General features: G+C 39.7%; 1 protein-coding gene across 2 annotated transcripts in view; it reads right to left on the bottom strand.

Moving 5' to 3' along the window:
- The window catches only part of LOC122996286 (synaptosomal-associated protein 25-A-like), a 38,724-nt gene that overhangs the window by 17,192 nt on the left and 1,478 nt on the right, over positions 1–20,054 (bottom strand). For both annotated transcript variants that reach the window (XM_044371908.1, XM_044371898.1), the window contains exons 2-3: positions 4,982–5,088; positions 3,380–3,421 (exon numbers count right to left, since the gene is read on the bottom strand). In XM_044371908.1, coding sequence (XP_044227843.1) covers positions 3,380–3,421; positions 4,982–5,053 — 114 coding nt within the window. In that variant the 5' untranslated portion in view covers positions 5,054–5,088. The remainder of the gene's footprint in view (positions 1–3,379; positions 3,422–4,981; positions 5,089–20,054) is intronic.

Here is a 20,054-nt window from a genome sequence, read left to right as displayed (position 1 = left end):
ACAGCGTGGATTTCACATTTACATTTTAGGTATTAGGCTGATGATCTCAACCAGAGCGACTTACAGAATACAAAAGTAGAAGAAGCTTTAACTTCAGCAGGCTCATCATCATTACAACAAATAGATAGTTAAGTGAGTGAGAGCTGCAGTGCGGTGACGGTATGGGTGTTATCCTTAAAGGATCACGTAAGCGAAAAGTTCTAGAAAAGGAGAGAAGGCTTAAAGAGGGTTAGATTTATCTACTGGTTGATTTATTCTCTGTACACTTGAATGAATGTAGAATTATTAAGAATGTAGTAGCGCTCCAGATGTGTCATTTTTCACAACATAAATGCATGAATTATAAAGTGTAATGAGAATTATTTTCTGTGGTCTCAGTGTGGCACCAAAACAGCAGGAGTAAGACCACACAGAGTTTGAGCATAATCATCCTAAAAATGAAATAATGACTCTAAACTCTTCTGCTACAGCCAGGCTATTTTTCACTCATTTTCATTTAGAAATACATTGATCCAATTGTTAATGATATTACTGGTTATATTTATTGGTTAGACTAACCAAAAACACTAGAATAGATATCAGTAGAAATACACTGAAATCATCAGAAACATTGTATAAAGGAATATCATTAAATTGTTCAAGCAAACGTCATGAAGAAAACAGGTATTCCAGAACAAAAACTGTTGTAAGAAATTAAGAAGCGCAAGACAACAACAAAGAAAATCTGATATTGGAGAAAACTGTTGAATTTAATGTGTTGACTGACCAGAGCAGCCTCGACTAGATGCCATCACTGTCACTTTTTTAGCAGAGCATTACACAGTATCAAAACTCTCTCCAGACATACATTTATTTGGACGACGTGTTATCTGAGACAGTTTCGGTGCAGAATCAGACCTGGACAGGTATCACTGCACAGATCACTGGACGTGTGTGCTCCCTGCTCTGGCTGCTCTCCACTTATTCAATTAGTGTAAGCTTCACTACAGAATAAGCCTTTGTAACACAGAGGTCACGGAGCATTAGCATGTGCTCACAGTTTCCTACGAGAAGGAAAAGTGCACTGCACGGTCACTTTCATTACAAATTAATATAGCAAATACAAAAATAGCAGACTTGGTGAATCTCTCTGTGAGTTTTGGTAACACTGATGGAGAGTCAGGAGAATAATTTAGAGATCTGTTTATGTCTGAGGAGTGCCAACTAAAGAGAGGACTTTCTTTTGTACTTAAAATGACAATTTCTTCCCCATGCATGCCATAGTTTGAACACTCCACTGTACCAAAAACTGGCATGTTCTTTGTTTCGTCATGAACGGAGAGGCTTAACAACTCTCTGTTTTATTTTTAGTGTGCATGTAAGGAAACTACTGTCAACATGCAGAGCAATAAGAACTGTCAGATGATGAATGCTAAAAATCAAATTACTTGTGAAAAAGACATTTTCAGGCTATAAGCTCAAATAAACCCAAAGATAGTTTTATATTATCTGCAGTATGTTATAAGAAGAGGCATGTTGACTCTCATCCATAATCCATGCTGTGTTATTGCTTCATCCCAGTTTATATTGAGCCTGTTTCTCCAGAGAGATGGCAAGAGAGCGGAATAGAGAGCATTTCATCAGACAGAGAGAAGAAGCCAAAACATGACATTGTAGCTGTTTGTCTCAGTGTCTTTCCACTAGTTTTCAACTTGAGAGTCGCAGTCCAGGAGCATCACAAGCCATCGCACTCCGAGATAAAAAACTACAGGACATTTCCAAGTCAGCATCTAACAGTAGAATCGAGCAAATGTCATTCCCTTGGCATTATCTTTAAAGGTCGAAATTCAGCCACTGCCAGTGAAAAGGTTTGTCTGTCCAGCAGGTCACTGTCCAGGTCAGCCTCAGGTCTTGCTCAGTCCCTCGCTGCTTTGTCTCATTAAGACATAGTGGCTGGTCAAGGGGTTAGAGCAGGGCCATGTCTCTGGAGCCAGTGGGAATAGAACAGGAACTAAAGGTCCAACACAGACTGATGGCGATGAAATGCCAGTAAAAAACAGTATCAGCTTGCATATTGATTCAGTTTCTTGCCTCAAGAACTCAAAATTCCACCTGAACTTAAGAAACAAGCTACAAAAGATATAAAGGAGCACTTCCTGTCCTCCTACATCAAGACAAACATCTTAAACTATAAGAGAGTGAACATACAAACCCTTCATCATGTGTCTACAGTGTTATAAGAACATCATTTTCAAAGTGACAAAATGACCTGGCTGGCTGTACAAGATATTTTTGCTGAGCCCCCTATTGTACCTCTAAAATCTCACAAACGTACAGCATAATGAATAAACTCGGCGCAGACACCTGGCTGTTCAACCCTCCATTAAGCTTCTACAGATGGTCACTGCGCTCGTTGTTCACACTCCTCGGACACAAAGCCCATTTCTCGTTCAAATTCAGCGAGTACTGTAGCTGAACATATGGCTGTAAATGCACAATGACGATATGAGAGAGGTAATGGATCACTGCTGTTTCATTCAAACACACCTGTGTCGTGAAATTCAGGTCTGTTAACAGGTTACTATTGAAATGTGTGCTGTATCTAAACTTTTACTTCAGAGGAGCCTTTTAGACTAAAGATTTTTTATGATGTGAACAGTATTTCTGTTTTTGTTTATCAAGTTGTGACTATATTATATGTGATGTTTATGGGCTGGGTAATAAATCAATTTAATATCAATATTGTGATGTAAGATTTGCTATCTGGTTATTGTGATATCAAGACAGTGTATCTCTTCCCCTCCACTCAAAAATGTGTTTTTCCTCTTGTTCCTACAGTTGGATGTTTGAGCTTCACTGTGCAGAGTGATGTATGTGCAGTTTGACACTAGAAGGATTTTTTCACTTTCATCTGCTGAAATTCAGTCAGTATCACCCAGTGTAATCTGGAAATTTTATCTAATCGTTCCCCAATTGATTTTACTGTAAAGAAAATTACTATATGTGATATACAGCATATCACCATTGTGATAGGACATTATATACAACATGATAGAAGATGGTATTTGCCTGTCCTCTGTGAAATGTTTGCTTCATGAGAATATGTTTAAAATGTACTTACTGGAGCCATGATAGGAAACCTTTTCTCATTTAATACACATTTCCCTTTGCTGCTGTTAATCATTGCTTTACCTCAAACATAAGGTGTGAATGAATGTATGGGTACAGGTTAAACTATATACTGGTCTCACTCTGTACAGCCAATCCAGGCTTCTTTTTAATTATTCAGCATGAGAGAGATGTTGGTAAATGTCAACAAGTGAAAATACCAAAACAAATTGTTGTTTGTGCCATATATGAGTAAGCCTGTTCCCTCTCTGCTGTGTGTCACTGGACTCACCTCCTCAACCAGAGCCAGCATACGCCGAGTGCTCTCCAGAGACTGCAGGGAGAGAGAGAGAGAGAGAGAGAGCAGATGATAAGCTGAACATCCACAAAAGAGCAAATACACAGCACAGTACAGTACATCACCTGTGAGAAATATCACGAAAACATCTCAAAGTGTGAAGATGAAAGATTGAGGTTTTGAACAAAACATCACTAATATTCTATATTCAAAGATGTGAAGACAAATGAATGACACTGGGTTGCATAATTAGACTTGATTATTCCTGATCTGATTTCTACCTTTTGTTCGCTAACTTTCTGCCCTCTAAAACTCAACCATTTCTTAAACCAAACACCTTTTCATTCCTAATCCTCATTCCACTCTCTCCCCATTGTAATCTCCTCATCTCATACTTCTCCCTTGCCCCTCTGTTGCTCCACCCATCCATCCATCCATCCATCCATCCATCCATCCATCCATCCATCCCTGCCTTACTTGTTTCTCTCTTCCTTCCCTCCCATCACTTCCTTGGAGCCTCTTGGCCGTGCATTATCTCCTCATGAATGTTTAATAAGGCCATTTGAGCTGCTCTATTATTCCGCGGCACAGAATTATCTCCTCTTCCTGAGCTCCTCTCAACTCATTAAAATGGCAAAGTTCTTCCTTCCCCCCAAAAAAGCACAGTTTTTGATGAAAGAGACTACAGAGAGGAAGAGAACAAATCGCTTAAACAAGGGAGGGTCACATTACAGCAGCTGTGTCTGTTTGCCTGGAGGGTTTGGGGATACATTTCTGTCCTCATGAGAACAGGCCATTTTGAAATGTCAAATTATAATTATCACTTCATAAACCAAAACCAGTTTTGACTGTAGACCAAGTTTTACAAATAACACAATTTATCTGTTTGTACCAGAGAGTTCCATTTTTCTGTTTTTTTCTGTTTCTGTTTCAAGTTTAATTGAATTGCATGTTTTTAGACGTGAGGTTAGATGTGCAAATGTTCATGAAGACTGATTGATTGACTGATTGATTGAAGATTAACTACCTGGGATACAACCCTCTGTCTGGATATTCAGTATAAAATGAAGGGTTGACAAATACAATTCAATCATAATTTGACTGGAAGCTGGTGCTTATTTAACTCAAAAAAAGAGTTGAAATTCATTTCAAATACAGAAGATCATATGTTTCAAATGATAATAAATGGCACACTTTTCTTATTGAGATTAATAATGAAATAATTTGCAATTTAAATAGTTTAAATAAGAAGTAATATTTTGGGCTGTTATTGTAGGTTTTCTAAAATGTATTAAATGCAATGAAGTTTGATAATTATAACTAGATAACAAATAAATGAGAGATTTATAAGTTAGATCTCTCCAGCAGCCAGTTCAGCAGATAACACAAGATCATATTGAGTCACTTTGAGTTGCAGCCAAAAATATATTTTTTCTGGTCCTGAGGGAAATTCTGTGAATTGTATTTACTTGAAAAATATAATGTGATGTTTTATCTTTCTTTTCAATATCAGAGCAGACAACAGTGTTTTCGTGTGTGTCATTGTGTAAGCTTGTTGGTCCGTGTGTACACAGGTGTGTGTGTCTTCTACAGTACCTCATCCGCTATCTGGTCCGCGCGTGTCTGCAGGTCGGCCAGCTCATTGCGCATGTCTGCTTCATCTGCCATGACGACTGTTGAACTTTGACCTCAAACAAGAAAGACTGAAAGAGAGAAGGACAGAGAGACTGGAGGTTAGTACAACAACAGATGTTACTGTATGTCCAGCATGTGAACTACAGTGTAAGAAAGAATTTCACCTTCTAAAAATCACTAGATTTCTGGATAAAATAGTTAAATTATATGTGATTTGTTTGAAACACCATTCATTGTGGCCAGTGGGCTCAAATGTCTGTTTCCTATACTTGTCAGTCCCCAACAACCTAACATATACACTACATTAACTCAAATCAATATATTTACTCATCATCAATATAATATACAGGCAGCACAGCTCTGATCCTTCATTACTTCCGTTGTGAGATCTTTGAACTGTTGTAGCCGAGTCAAGTTTTCAAACTGATGAGTTTTGTGGCAGTTTCTGTTCTCAGCTGTTGCCAGATTCATCTTTTGAAAGATTGTTCAGTAACAGCAGAGCCACAAACTCAATCACTCACAGCAACTAGTCTTGTCACAGTGTCGTTTAGGAAAACACAGAAGGACTTTGAACACTAAACTTGACACCTGTGTCAACCCTGAAGTTGTCGTTTGTCAAAGCACCATTTCACAGTGCAATGAAAGAGAACCACTTTTAGGGAGATCAGGAACTATGTTTCAATGCAGGTAAAGTTCCTGTGTTCCCTAAAAGGTTCCTGGAAAAGTTCCTGCGATCACAGAAGCCAATAATCAAGTGTGAAAAGCGTTTGTCGTTACAAGTCACTGTCAATAGCAGGGAAAAAGACCATCAACGCATGAGACCAAACAATGTTTTAGAAATAAAACAAAGGCACCAGAGTTGATGACTGAGCGAGAGAGAAATGCAACCTCATAAGCAAAAGTGATGAATAATTTACTGTTTAAAACACCGTAGGTAAACAGGTTCTGCTTCTGTCTACAGCCCCAGTCACTCACACAACCATACATGTGCATGTCTGGACAAGAAAAACATCGCGAGTTGAAACCTCCACCTCGCTGACCCTGAATTTCCTCCTCAGGGATCAACAGTGAATCGAAATGAACGAGGTAGGAGTGGCATCGCTCTAACAGTTAGAAGAAAAAGTATCAGGACAGAGACAGAGGTCTATTTTTGTTCCTCTGATGCGCTGCCAGACAGTGTTTCATATAGCCACACACAGTAGAGCTGGAGGTATGGTCCATGAAAAATACATGTGGCTGTTACTGTGCAGGCTGACAGAGCTTCATGCTGCTGCTGCTCAGGACGAAGGTGGCGAGGGCTGAGGAGACCAGCTCAGTCTCTGTTTCCTTCATTGCTTCTCTCACTCCTTGTCCTTTTTCTGCTGCTGTATGTCTGGACAATCAAGCCTTTAATGAGGGAAATAATCTGCTTTGGTCCAATCAGATCTCATTTGTGCCTCGAGTGCATTTTTGTTTTTATTGCACAAATCATATTGAAGAGTTTTTGTTCTAATGTGGCTCATTGCTGATATAAATTTAACCACCAAGCAGCTTTCAGCTCAGGGATCATTAAAGCTTTATGTAATCTAATCTACTGCAATATACAGTATAGTGATGGGACCAAGAGACCACTGAGTTTTGGTCTCAATCAGCTGCTGTAGCTGTAGGAAGAGACTGTCAGTTTTATTAACCTGCCAAGACAAAACGACATTTCCAAAACCAGATTTATAAGGATAAAAGTGGAATATCATCATGCTAAAACATCAATGTTCTAGGCTTACTTTAAGTTGCTTTCTATTTATATTTTATTTTACATTATTTTAATGCTTTGACACTGTTAAACTCTAACTTGCTGTTAAAATAGGTAACACAGCTGGTGAATTTTGTTGATGTACCAGTTTTTGGGACCTAAAAAGTTCATTTTCTGCTCAGGCCTGAAGCGTCCATCAGTCAGTCCCTGTCAGGACAACTCTGAGGTGAGGAGACACAAGGTCAGTTAGAGCCACAGCTGGATGTTTGATAAAGTATCTCCTTGTTGTACCCCGCCCTCTGTCTGTCTGTCTGTCTCTGCCTCCATCCCAGCAGAGTCGTCAGGCCGGTTAATAATTGAACATGTGCCGGGAAAAGAGATGGAGGGAGGGGAGGGGGGGGAGGGAGAAAAACAGCCTTTTGAAAGTGCTTCTCTCCTTCTTTCATGCTCTCTCCCTCCCTCTCTCTGCGTTTGTGTTTTTTTTTTTGTTTGTTATGCCTGGTGCACAGTTGCACTTTCAAATATTTATGTGGAAATTTTACATTTTAGCCGTTTGGCTGACGCTGTAACCTGGAGCACCTTACAATGAGTGCAACAGCAGAATAAGCATCAGTTCATAGATCAGCAACATCACAGGTGACCCGTAGCGAGGAGACAAAGAAAATGTCAAAAGAGGGCAGCACAAATGCCAAATCCATCACATGGTTCAGGTGGTACAAGAGGCAGCTGCTCATATGATTTTACCAGTCAAACATGACTTTTTCTGTTGAAAAGAACTGCTCAGATATGAATGATTGAAAAAAATGAAGTTTCCAAAATGGAAAGGATCCAGGAATGATTATATCCATAGCAATGCTCACTTCATGCCCACTTGTTGTGTTGTCAATGGCAACAGTATTGATGATCCGGTGATGCATGTTCCATTAAAAAAGACTGTTCTGTTAATGTACTGTAATGAAACATGTCACACTACATTTACAGAACTTAAACACAATAACTGAATATAACTAAGTACTGTGTTGTTCACACATGTGCTCTCACATGCTCAATCGTTTCTTTCGCTGTTGCTCCTCACCATGTTTATCTTCTCAGTGTAGGTTTCTGCTGTTATTGATCAGTCGCTGATTGCTGAGCTGCTTCCTGTTGACTCACACATCCAACACAGATTCCTCTTCTAGTTTCCTCTCACACTGCCTTTCTATCATTATCTCCCACACTCAAGCTCACATCTTTTTCTTTCATTCTATCAAAATTAAGATCAGCATTCTAGCTTCTCTTTTAACCAACCTTTATTCATTTCATTAATAACAATTAAATGTCCCGGGCATGCTCTGCTATTTATCCTTAATGATGCATCCTTGTAGTGCAGTTAATTCTGTTTGGATGCTGAGTATAAGAACTGTGTACTCCCACCATTTGTCCCTGATTGGATAATTGGATCTGTCACCTGTGACCTTAAAACATCTCACCCATCAATATTGCGTGTAATCGCTCCATCTCTCTGCTCTTCCCTCTTATACTCACTCTTCCTGTCACTCTTCTTTCATGTAACAATCTCACTTTGAGTTTAACCTTGGCTGGTACAGTAAGCCATAGATTTACCCCAGCGGACATTGATTTAAGACCAGTTTGGATGCTGTTGAGCACAAATTTCAGGCTTGTTAACTGACAGGCATCTTATCAATTTAACCACTAATAAATCAGATTAATTTTGTATTATAATAAGTAAAATTCAAGTCAGAGATAGGCCTGGGCTATGTTCTGAGCTAAATGCTATCAGGCTCATGTTAAGAAGACATAATGTTTATCATGTTCACCATCTTAGTTTAGCTTGTTAGCATTCTGATATTTGTTAATTATCACTGAACACAAAGCACAGTTGAAGTTGAGGGGAATGTCATTTATTTTGCAGGAATTTGGTCATAAATCCAAGTCTATTGGACACATTCAAATGTTGGCCTAATGATGGTGGTGCTAAATGCTAAGTTTAGAATCACCTAAGTTATTATATTTCCTCCTCTGGGGACCATGAATTTCTGTACCAAATTCCATGGCAATCCATCCAATAGTTGTAGAGATACTTCAGTCTCAACCAGAATGACTGACCGACATTTACATCCACAGAGTGGCTGACCACAGTATCTGCTCAAATAACAACCACAATCCTGTAAACACATCTTATCTCACACAAGGTAACAAACAAGCAAGCAGACATTCCCTGTTAACTTCAGTTGCTCTACTATATTATCCCATTACTGTTTTACTGTGTGTTCATTTTAGCTCAGCTAGTGTCTCTTAGCTATAACTGTGGTTTGTACAATAGAGACACACAACAGTGTCACAGTAAGTTTAATATGATTTTAACATCACTGAAGTGAGTTAAACATGAAATGAGCATGGGCCCAAATTATATTCATTTCCATTTTTTAATGGCAGCAAAATCAACTTACTGAAAATGGAAAACCAAACAATGAACAAAATTGATATTTAATGCGCAGATTGCAACTCTTAACAACAAAAAAGACATTTGGAAACATTCTTATGCACCAACTAACGGTCATATAAGCATAACAGATCATAACATAACATAACAGAGCAACAGCAGGTCACATGGTCACAAATTCCAAAAGAAAAAAAATGTTTCAGATTTTACCAGTCAGCTTTTTGAATGTCTCACATCACACTGTAACTCAAAATCAAATCCTTGTGTTCGTCCATCCCCCATCTGAAAGTCAGCTCCTCTTTAACATGCTTAACATGTTTCATAGACAGACAAACACACACATGACAGTCGAGCTGACGTAACACAAGGTCCGGCCGTCCCCATCCCCCACCTGCGGCTCTGCTGGCTGTCACTTGTTTGACTGACGGCTGCTGTAAGGCCTGAACTGCCAGGCTCAGCCCGTGGAGAGATTAAAGTCAGGGGGGAAAGAGGATTTACTCTCCTCTCTCTCTCTCACACACTCTCTCCTCTAACTCCATTTCCTCTCTCTTTGCTTTCTTTGTTCCGCTTCATCCCTTCTCCACGCCCTCTCTGTCCATGAATGTATACAGTGAATGAGAGAGCAAATATTACAGAAGATTCAAGTAACAATCCATAATATCTACCTATAAGTGAATACTTGTTTTACTTGTCTGTAGCTGATATATTACATTGCTGGTGTCAGGTGGATCTTTTCCAGGTCAAATTATCTGGCACACAGGAAATGATACAATTTCCCACAAAGGAAGGAAGACTACAAAGTAAGCACAAACAGCCATTATTGCTGAAATCTTACCTACAGAAATCCTCAGACAAGGACACAGGACAAAACCATCATATCATAATAACTGTTACGAGCAATGTTAAGTGCAGAGCAAAAGCACCGCAGCAATGAATGCTTCACTTCGAGGAAAAAATAAGCAACAAATGAAAGGACTGGCCCTCTGACTTACAGACAAACAGCAACCTTTCAAACACTGACTTAAATGGAGACGTTAAAAGGGCACCAATGAATTATTGATCAAAATATTAGGCTAATAGCATTAATCCTAAAAGCTGTTGAGGGCAGATGTGGAAACAGGATGAGAGAGGGAAAGAAACATGTACAACACAGTAGCATTTTACTCGTCACGTGACAAGGACAGGAATTGTGTCTGTTGTTTTTAGCCATGCTAGCAGCAAAACTACTACATTCCCATCTGTACTTTGTGTTTAGTGCTAATTAGCAAAATTCTTACAGGCTAAACTAAGGTGATAAACATGTTGAAAATCAGATTTACTAAACATCAGCATGTTAGCATGCTAACATTGGCATTTAGCTCAAAACACTGCTGTCCCTAACAGCCTCACATAGCTGCTAGTATAGTGTTATAGTCGGACAAAAGCGCTGCCCTTACATTAACCAGGGAAAAGTTCAGCTGCTACTGTATATGTGGGCTCCTAATGCTGTCATTTCTTTTGTTGGTTAAAAAGTCCTGAATTACTTTTCATGGACATTCTTTTCTGTCGTTGTTCGCCTCCCACTTTGTATGTCATCCATCATCACATCTTCTTATAATGCCATTGAATACCGGCTCATCATTTGAATTAGATAAAGTAAGTCTGTTTCATGGTGTGTGTATGTGTGTGTGTGTGTGTGTGTGTGTGTGTGTGTGTGTGTGTGTGTGTGCGTGTGAAGACAGTGCAGTAAAACAGAGCAGCATACAGTTTTGGCACATATCTCCAGAAGAGGAATGGATTAGCACTGTCATAGGCTGACATGATTAACACAGAGCCACACAGCCCCAATCGTGCAAGAATCCAACGACAAGCTATTTCAGGCAACAAAGAGAAATCCTGTCAAAGCGCACAAATGGAAAACTCCACTCTGAATACCCAGTTGAAATAGCAGTATGTGTTTGTATGAACAAGACAATGAAGTGAGGAAGCAGTGAGGAAAGAGCTTTGATTTTACTTTGGAAATATTTCACCTGTTGATCCAAATAAAGGTTGCAATTTGTAGATTTTCTCAACACTTTGGACACATTCATATAGCATCTGCAGTGTGTGTTTTCAATATATTAATGTACTGAAATGCACCAACTGTATGTAATGATTATGGAAGTGTCTGATTTCATTGGACCTATACATATGTGATGTATTTTCTGTTTAAACAGGATGTTGTGGGATACAACAACAAGTTGAGGAGAAAGGGGCTGTTTGATTGACAGGAGGGGCAGATGGCAGGACTTCTTGTCAGGTCAGGATGACCTATTAAAGACGTGTTGTTTTCCAAGAATTTAACAGTAAGCTAGAGTGTACACCTGACAGGGTTTTTAATCGAACAAACTGCATGCACCTAAACAGTTTACAAGAGCACACCTTTGTCTCTTTTGTGGGCATCTGCAAACAAATATCCCAACATTTTCGGTGACATTTGAAGCTATTCTGTCACACCACATGACTTAATGGGATGCACAGTGTTCACTGTTCTATGTTTTGAGCATTTTCAATGCCTTTATTGCAGAGCTGCCACGATTAGCTAATTAATTGATTAGTCAGTCAACTGACCCAAATTCTTGTTGTTCAAGCTTCTCAAACATGAATGTTTTCTGGTTTCTGGAATATCTTTGGCTTGTGGTCTGTGGACATTTTATAGACTGAAAAGACGAATTAATTTAATTAATTGAGAAAATAATCAACAGATTAATCAATAATGAAAATAATCGGTAGTTGCAGGACTACTTTATTGATAACTGTCAGAAGAGAGATGACAGGAAATATGGGGATGAAGATGGGGAGTGACATGCAACAAAGGGCCCTGTCCAGGGATGTTTCGGTTCATGGTCAGTGCTTTAAGCCGTAGCCCAACAGAGATTCCCAGTATATCATAGATTTTAATCAAGTTAAAGCATTTTACATCAAAATCCAGCACTGAACAGCCACCAAACCACCAACAACAAAAGGTTAAACAAAGGATGTAAATCTAGACAGATGACTGCAAGGGGCATTCATGAACACTGCTAAAAAGACAAACCACATACATTTTTTAAATCAACATAAAGCATGTACCAAATAAAGTATTTCAGTTGGTTTGGATTCTGTTAACATCCAGGAGACAAAAGACAGTCAGCATAAAAATGCAAATTTAGTTCTCCTCTCTAAGACTCACCTTCAACGGGTAGATTTAATGCAGACTAGATGCAAAATTTCCATGTGAATTTCTACAGTGTCTTCCTCTACATACAGCACTAATTCAGGAGAGGATATGGGATTAAAAAGACAAAGACACGCAGACTGGCAGGCTGTCGTGATAAACTGCCTCAACTATGAATCTAGAGGACTGCTATCAATCAAGTGCCATGTTCTGTTGAGATAAACAATGTTTGTGAAGGAAATAGGACATCAGGACACTCTGGTTGCAGTACATCTCACAGTCAGGGAAACCAGGTCAGCTTGTCAGTTGTTCAGTTGCATGTTTCTCACGGGTTTAGAAGCACTAACCTAATCTAGCTGGTGCACTTTTCCCTCGCTTTCATGCATTTGTTTTTGCGGATTAGTTAGGGAGACGAAGGGTAAATGAGACGGTGGGCATGGTATGACTGAAAATTAGCATTGCTATTTCTGTAATGCTGCTTTTCTTTGTATAATTGCGAGCAAAGCTGGTTGTGTAGAACTGAATGGCACAAAAGTGAACCCCGGGTAGTCAATGGGTTTTTAGGAAGGATAACAATTCAACCCTGTGGGGAGAACATGCATGAAGGAACTGTAATGGAAAGCTTAAAAAGATTTCAACACAGTGAAGCAGTTTTGTTCTCATTCTTGCATGTCTTACCTCAGTATTATCGCACGAAACACAATGAATGTGAAAGAGGTGATATTAATGATTTTGAAAGAAGCAAGGGTAGAAATATCTTTGAGGAGCATTTAGCATTCTCTATCACCCTCCTCTATTTAAATGAGATGTGACCTTCTGTCTTCCATCTATCCTATATTTCTTCTTGAATTCATCATGATAATTAGTACACCAGTAGGTATACCAGACTGCAGCTAAAACTTCATAATTATGGCTTTAATAATAACAGCTTTACAATAATCTCTGTAATTATGTCATATCATAAGGGCTCTGCTTCTCTAGGCCCTGTCCTTTTACACTGAAAGTAGAGGAGACAATTGAGTCACCATGTCACACTATGAATTACTGTGTGTGTGTATTTGTGTGTGGGTCAAGGACAAGAAGAAGAGCAGCAGCAGGACAGATAAGGGGTGTGTATGTGTGTGTATTTGTGTGTAGGTGTGCGTATTGGTGTGGGTCTAGGGGTGTGTGTGGGCAGGTTCACATCTTACCACATCAAAGCAGAACCATGCTTCATTATTCACTGGATGGGGCGAGGTCAACATCGTGTGTGTGTGTGTGTGTACGTATCTATTATTTTTCAAATTCCAATTATAAGACTATGACCATCTGGGTTCCCAACCCGCAGTAGGTTAACAAAAACTAACTCTAGAAATGAAAAAAAAAGGAAAAAGACTAGGATTGGTGAATTAAATCACTTTCACATCACACACTTAAAGGTCCCATATTATAGAAAGGGAGATTTTAATTTCTTTATTTTTTTATAAAGCAGTTCTAGGTGCTATAAAAATACTGTGAAAGTATCAAAATGCTCAGTCCATGGAGAAATGCACACAGCCTATATTCAGAAACCGTGCCTTCAAATGAGCCGTTTGGACTTCTGTAAGGTCGTGATGTCACAACTATACACTCAGTGTTTGCCTCGCGGGGTCGGCCCACACCTCCAATGGGACCCCCACCCCTCCTGAAACAAGCAAAATATGTCTATTTATGTTATTCATCTAATTTATATGCGCTTGTTTAATTTCAGCTCAGTGTGAGAGTCTCTACGGCGTTTTGCTGTCATTTATGTTTGTGCTAGTTTCTCTCCCCTGCTCTGCTCTCTGTGTTTCACTGGGGGTGGGGCTTAGCCCTTCCACACACTCACAGAGCGGAGCAGAGGATGGACAGTTGCGGAGGAAACACTGCACAGTTGTTGGTGTGTCAGAAAGCAAATTTGTCGCTGCATAGCCTTCCTAAGGTTGGATAACATTATTCTCGGCAGTGGCCATTGCAATTTAATAATTGAGTTTTACCCAGAGCCCTGGTTATACCTAGCTACAGTAGGCTACAGTCCATTACCTATAGCTGGCCTGCATCACTCAATCAGCCAATCAGAGAACAGGGTCATGAGACAGACACAAAACACCCTGTCCTTGCCAGAGCGCCAGAGAGAAGCTTGACAGAGGAGATGTAAAACTATATTGAGATGATTTTTGGTACTTAAAACCACACAAATATCTTCTTATGGGTATCAAAACTTCAAATAAAACACTGGAAAAGTGTATAATATGGGACCTTTAAGAATAACTGTCCATACTTGAACTAATTATGTTGTCCTAAGCAGTACATGCAGTCGCTGCTAACTTTAACTCTGTTGGCCAAATAGCAATTCTAGTCTCCTCATCACACTCATATAATCACGTGGCTACGTCACTAGAGATAAGAACAACATCAAGACTAAATTTGCCTTCTGCCATACAGATTATATCATATATTTAGGCTAAATTAAATGAAGATATTTGTAATTTTCTTTATTTTAAGAAGGATCTCAACAAAGCAGTACATTGTTTTCAACTTCTCTCGGCTTTTTATTGCAATCAATATACTGCAGCAGATCACACACACACACACGCACACACACACACACACACACGTAGTTGTGTAACCCTGTGGATCCTACTGTTATCCAGGAAAAACACTTATCTCGGCATCAGAGAGGCTCTTAAGATGAGGAGGCTGATACCTTTCATTTACACACACACAAATACATGTACAGCAAACACACATGGACACACGCTCATACATACACTCGCCCATATTCACTGTTGTCAGTCTGTCAGCTGCTGTTAACCTGACCGGTCAGGACAGAGCAGAGCAACATACAGAACCAAACTTGTCATATAGACTCAGGAGATAAGAGCACCTGCTGATGTAGACAAGACACACTTCAATACCAGTCAAAAGTCTGGACACACTTTGTCATTGAAGTAAATGGGAAAGTGTGTCCAAACTTTTGACTGGTACTGTATGTCGCTGTTATTCATTCTCAAACGACCTTCATTTTACATCAAGTGTGTCCACGCAACAGTGAAGGATCAGGATTTTTGCAGTGTATCACTTCCTGTAGCTCATGTTTCTTTGTTTGCGTTTATGTCCTGCTGCGTCTCTGTTACAGGATCATTTTAGGGTCTAAAATGCAAAGTGCTAAACTTTTTGAGTTTAACACTGTTCAAGTGTCAGTTTCCATTGATCTAGCAAGCAAGAAGCAAGCAAGCAAAACTTAATTCACTGGTTGTTTGTTATGTAGCTGTTTTTCTATTAATTAGTCTATTAATGAAATAGCTCTTAACCATGCTAGCATCTCTAACTAGCATGGATAAAAACTGGCTTGAGCGATGATCCAGACTGAAGTACACACATACCACCCATGTCTCATAAAAAGTAGGTTTATATACTACTAAATTATTTTCCCAATTGTTAGCAAACGTATTATGTTTGCAGGCAACATTGTTTTGAATGAATGTAGCACCACATTTTTTGCTGCCCATGTGAAGCACTTTGTAACATGGGTTTTGAAAAGTACTTCATAAAAAAGATGATTTTTATTATCTTATTACTAGATTTATATTCTGCACTGGCTTTGGAGGCAGGTGTTTAGGGTGGATGGAGGGCGTATAAAACACAGGATGTTGACATCGGAGACGGGGATTTGCATCCCAAAACAAACGCGTGGTTAGGTTAAACATTTTGGTTAAAGTTAGTGAAAGATTGTGGTTTTGGTTAAATTGAATTTGGTTAATAAACACGTCATGTCTCATGCTGCAAGTCACTGCAGACTTTTTTCTGTATTAAACCAAAACCATGATTTTCCTAAGTGCTACCAGAGCCTAAACATAACCATAAATAAAGTTTAATAATGCTGTACTATCAGCAGATATTGTACTATTATACTTTGTTAGAATGAAATACATTATGACTGAACATTTTACTCATACAGTACATTCATTATCAACGTTTTTGTTACTTGCCAAATACATTTTCTCATTATGTGGACAGAAAGCGTAATTCAGTGGTATTATATTTCCTGTAAAATGTATTTGCAATTGCAGTTGCACACACACACACAAATACAACATACATATTGTACCTCCATGCTGACCTATAAGCAGTAAACACATCTGCCAAGATGTGACCGGGCCACAGAGCATGATGAGAGCCTGAGGGCTAAACTATTCAGACAGTACACCCACCACTTCACGCCTGACTGCTAATATACCATACATGTACATGTATGAACAGCCACACACACACACAAACACAAACACACACACACACACACACACACACACACACAACTTGGGTGTCCTAGCTAGTCTTAATGAATGCAACTATAGTCTGAGCACTATTCTAGTATAGTTGTTTCAGTTACAAAAAATAAATTCAAAGATGTACTCAAAATGCAGGGGTGATGTTAATGCTCAGACGACAGCTTTATAATCATTTCAGGTTGACCACAGTTTTTGAGTGTGAATAGAACAAGGTAGAAAACCTCATACAGAGCTGGGTTTCTGCCCGTGGCAACGCCTGCCGTGTCAATATGGCCTCAGCGAATTATAACATTCCCTATGGAGAGACAGGAGGGACACACAGAGAGAAATCTGCCGTGGAAAATCACTGAGGAGATCTGGAGGAAAAGCCCACTCACCAGGAAAATATATGGATGCCTAAAAACATTACTTTTTGTGCTAATTTTGAAGTAAAATGCCACAAATAATCTACTTCTAAGTTGTCATTATCTCAAAAACTCTTCAAATTTGCCAAAACATTTCCTTTATTATTTCATAATCATTCAGCTGCTGAACAAAGAGGTACAAGGTCACAACCTAACCATCTGGCAGCGAGTGAAAAAATGCACTATTTAAGATGCCCCCAGACCTGATTTTCACACCTTCACTGTGACGGAGGATTAGGGGACCCAAAACAAACGGTGGGGGCAGGTTCCCAGGGTTCAGCCATTTTTGTCTCAGCTGAGCGAGGATGATTGAGCAGATTGCATTTCTGACATTTCTTGGTTATATAATCCAAAGGCGGGCAAACAGACAGACAGACAGATGGAAAGCTATGGCAGAGAAACAGGCAGATTAATCAGAGGAATGGACGGGACGGGAAGACAAAGCAAACTATTGATCGGAAGATGTGCTGAGGTGTAGCGGGCCATCAGAAAGATAGAAAATACGTATTAAACCATACTTTAAAACAGCTTTTGGAACCGTTTTGAACTGTTTTAAAGTGTAATAACAGTAACTTTATAAAATTAAGATTTACAGATATGTCACATGTTATGATATGGAACATTTACTAAACAAGTTTACAATAAATGAGGCAGAACAGACGATGTGCGATGTGCAGATGGACAAATATGCGGGCAGGGAAACATGGTAGAGTGGGACGTACAGGAGATTCAAAGCAATCATCTGAGGCCTGCAGGGATAATCACTGCAAAGCCCCACTGTCCCATTCACTGAGGATAAAACCCACTGGATTAATCTGTAGTCCTACAAAATACACACACACACACACACACACAGAGAGAGAGAGAGAGAGAGAGAGAGAGAGAGAGAGAGAGAGAGAGAGGTGCCTCACAACACTTGCATAACACATGGACCACTCTCGCTCTCTCACTCTCGTTTACTTTCCCTCTTCATACATGCTTTCCCTTTTCTTTCACTTTGGCATTCACAGCCTCTCTGCTCTCACTAACACGCACTAAACTTGGAGCACACAAGCACAAACACACACGTTCTCCACCACCCCCGCCTTTCCTCTGTTTCTTCTCCGCTCTCCTCCGGCTTGCGCACATTCAAATGGACACCTGTCAACATGCTGCTCTGTGCATGCTGTTCATTTATACACACACACACACACACACACACACACACACACACACACACACACACACACACACACACACACACAAACAGAGGTGACAGGCACATATACAGCACATACTAAAATAGATAGGTGCATACACACATACTGCATGCTGCACATTCATATGAAACACAGGGAGAAGAAATAAGACATGTGAAAGATTAAAGTTTATTCCACATGTCGGCAACCAAAACGGCAACTGCAGTATGCACACACACACACACGTGTCACATGAGAAAAAGCTGTAAAGTTATTCACAAAATTCATTCATAACCACTTTAAAATTATGTTCAGATCATCAAAGTCTTTAACCTTGCCTTAAGAGAGGGAGAGACTGATGAGCATCCCTACAGAGCGTCAGGTTACTACAGATCTGTCGTGTCAGCCTAATCGATGAGGAGAGGAGGAGAGCAGATCATAATTCCAAACATGTGAAATGATCTGCTTTGTCGATGGAACACCAGGATCAGAAAACAGATGTGTGTGTGTGTGTGTGTGTGTGTGAAATGAAAGAGAGGTTGGTCAGAGCAAGAAACTTTGTCAACATCTTCTAAATGATGACTGTTTAGCTGTCTTTTAAGCTGACAGAGTACAGTAAGTGTTAAAGTCCTGGTCTTAAGTGATAAACTTTGTGTTTCAAGTCCTAAACAAGTCATTATTTGTCTGTCTGCTGGTCTTTCCCTCCTCCTCATTCAATGTGACTGGCTGCCATCTGATTGATTCAATGTAATTAATTCGCTGCACACTTAAAAAAACATCATTTTTAATATTTGTTTGGGAGGATATCAAGTCATTCCGGGTCAAAGGAAGAAAGTGTAAGCAGATTCACGAGTTACTTTTAAAGTCAGTTCCAAGTCTTTCTTGTTTCAGTGAGCTTTAAAATCACTACATTTGTGACTTGAGTTCAAGTCATATGACTCGAGTCCACACCTCTGCAAGTGGCACAAATGACTTAACTCTAAATCCAGACTGTGTGGGTGAGACCAAAACATCCTGTGGAGCTTCTCCCTCCTCCCAGAAAAGCCAGAATAGACTAAAGCCGACAAACTGTCACATTTACAACAAGTCTATTTTGTTAAATGATGTGCCATCCAAACATCAACAGGTTTGAACGGAGTGTGTGTCCAAAATAAATCTGTATTTAAAAATCCCACAGGCTAAAGAAGGCAGCAGCTGCCAAGAACGGACTGCGAATGCGATCTCCCTGCCAGTTTTTACCGCTGAAACCTAATATGTGAGCAACACACACTGAAAAACAAGATTGTGATCACAGTGTATTCTTGGATATTACTGTTTATCTACTATCTAGCGTCTTTTATAGCAGATTACATTGAAATTCAACGAGGAGAGCGGCACAAAAAGAACTATGAATAATAAGAGTAATACACCTGGCTGTGGTTGGAAAGAGACAAGACAAAGAGTGTGTTATCATGTGTGTGTGTGTGTGCCTGTGTGTTTTTCCACAGATGCAGCAGGACTGAGCTGGAGGCTGGTGGTGATTTCTCATCTTTTTGTGAGCAGGGTGACGGAGTGGTGAGTGATGGGTGCTGGGAGGGAGGGAGGGAGGGAGGGAGAGAGCGGGGATGGAAGGGTTGTGCCAGTCAAAGCAGGAACTGTTTTCTCACCCGGGGCTCTTGTTCATCATAACATTTCAGCCAAAGAATCAGTAAAAACACCTGTTTCACCTGCAGCTTAAATAAACCATCATTTCAACAAGCAGTTTATAGAACAGAGCTGTTCACACTGCACAGCTAGTTAAAAGCTGATTTAATTTAGAGTTGTGTCCTCTTCACAA

Source organism: Thunnus albacares, chromosome 1 (assembly GCF_914725855.1).
Source record: "Thunnus albacares chromosome 1, fThuAlb1.1, whole genome shotgun sequence".
In the NCBI taxonomy this organism is placed as follows: domain Eukaryota; kingdom Metazoa; phylum Chordata; class Actinopteri; order Scombriformes; family Scombridae; genus Thunnus; species Thunnus albacares.
The sequence above is the reverse complement of the archived record's forward strand: the minus strand, read 5'-3'. Positions and strand labels throughout refer to the sequence as shown.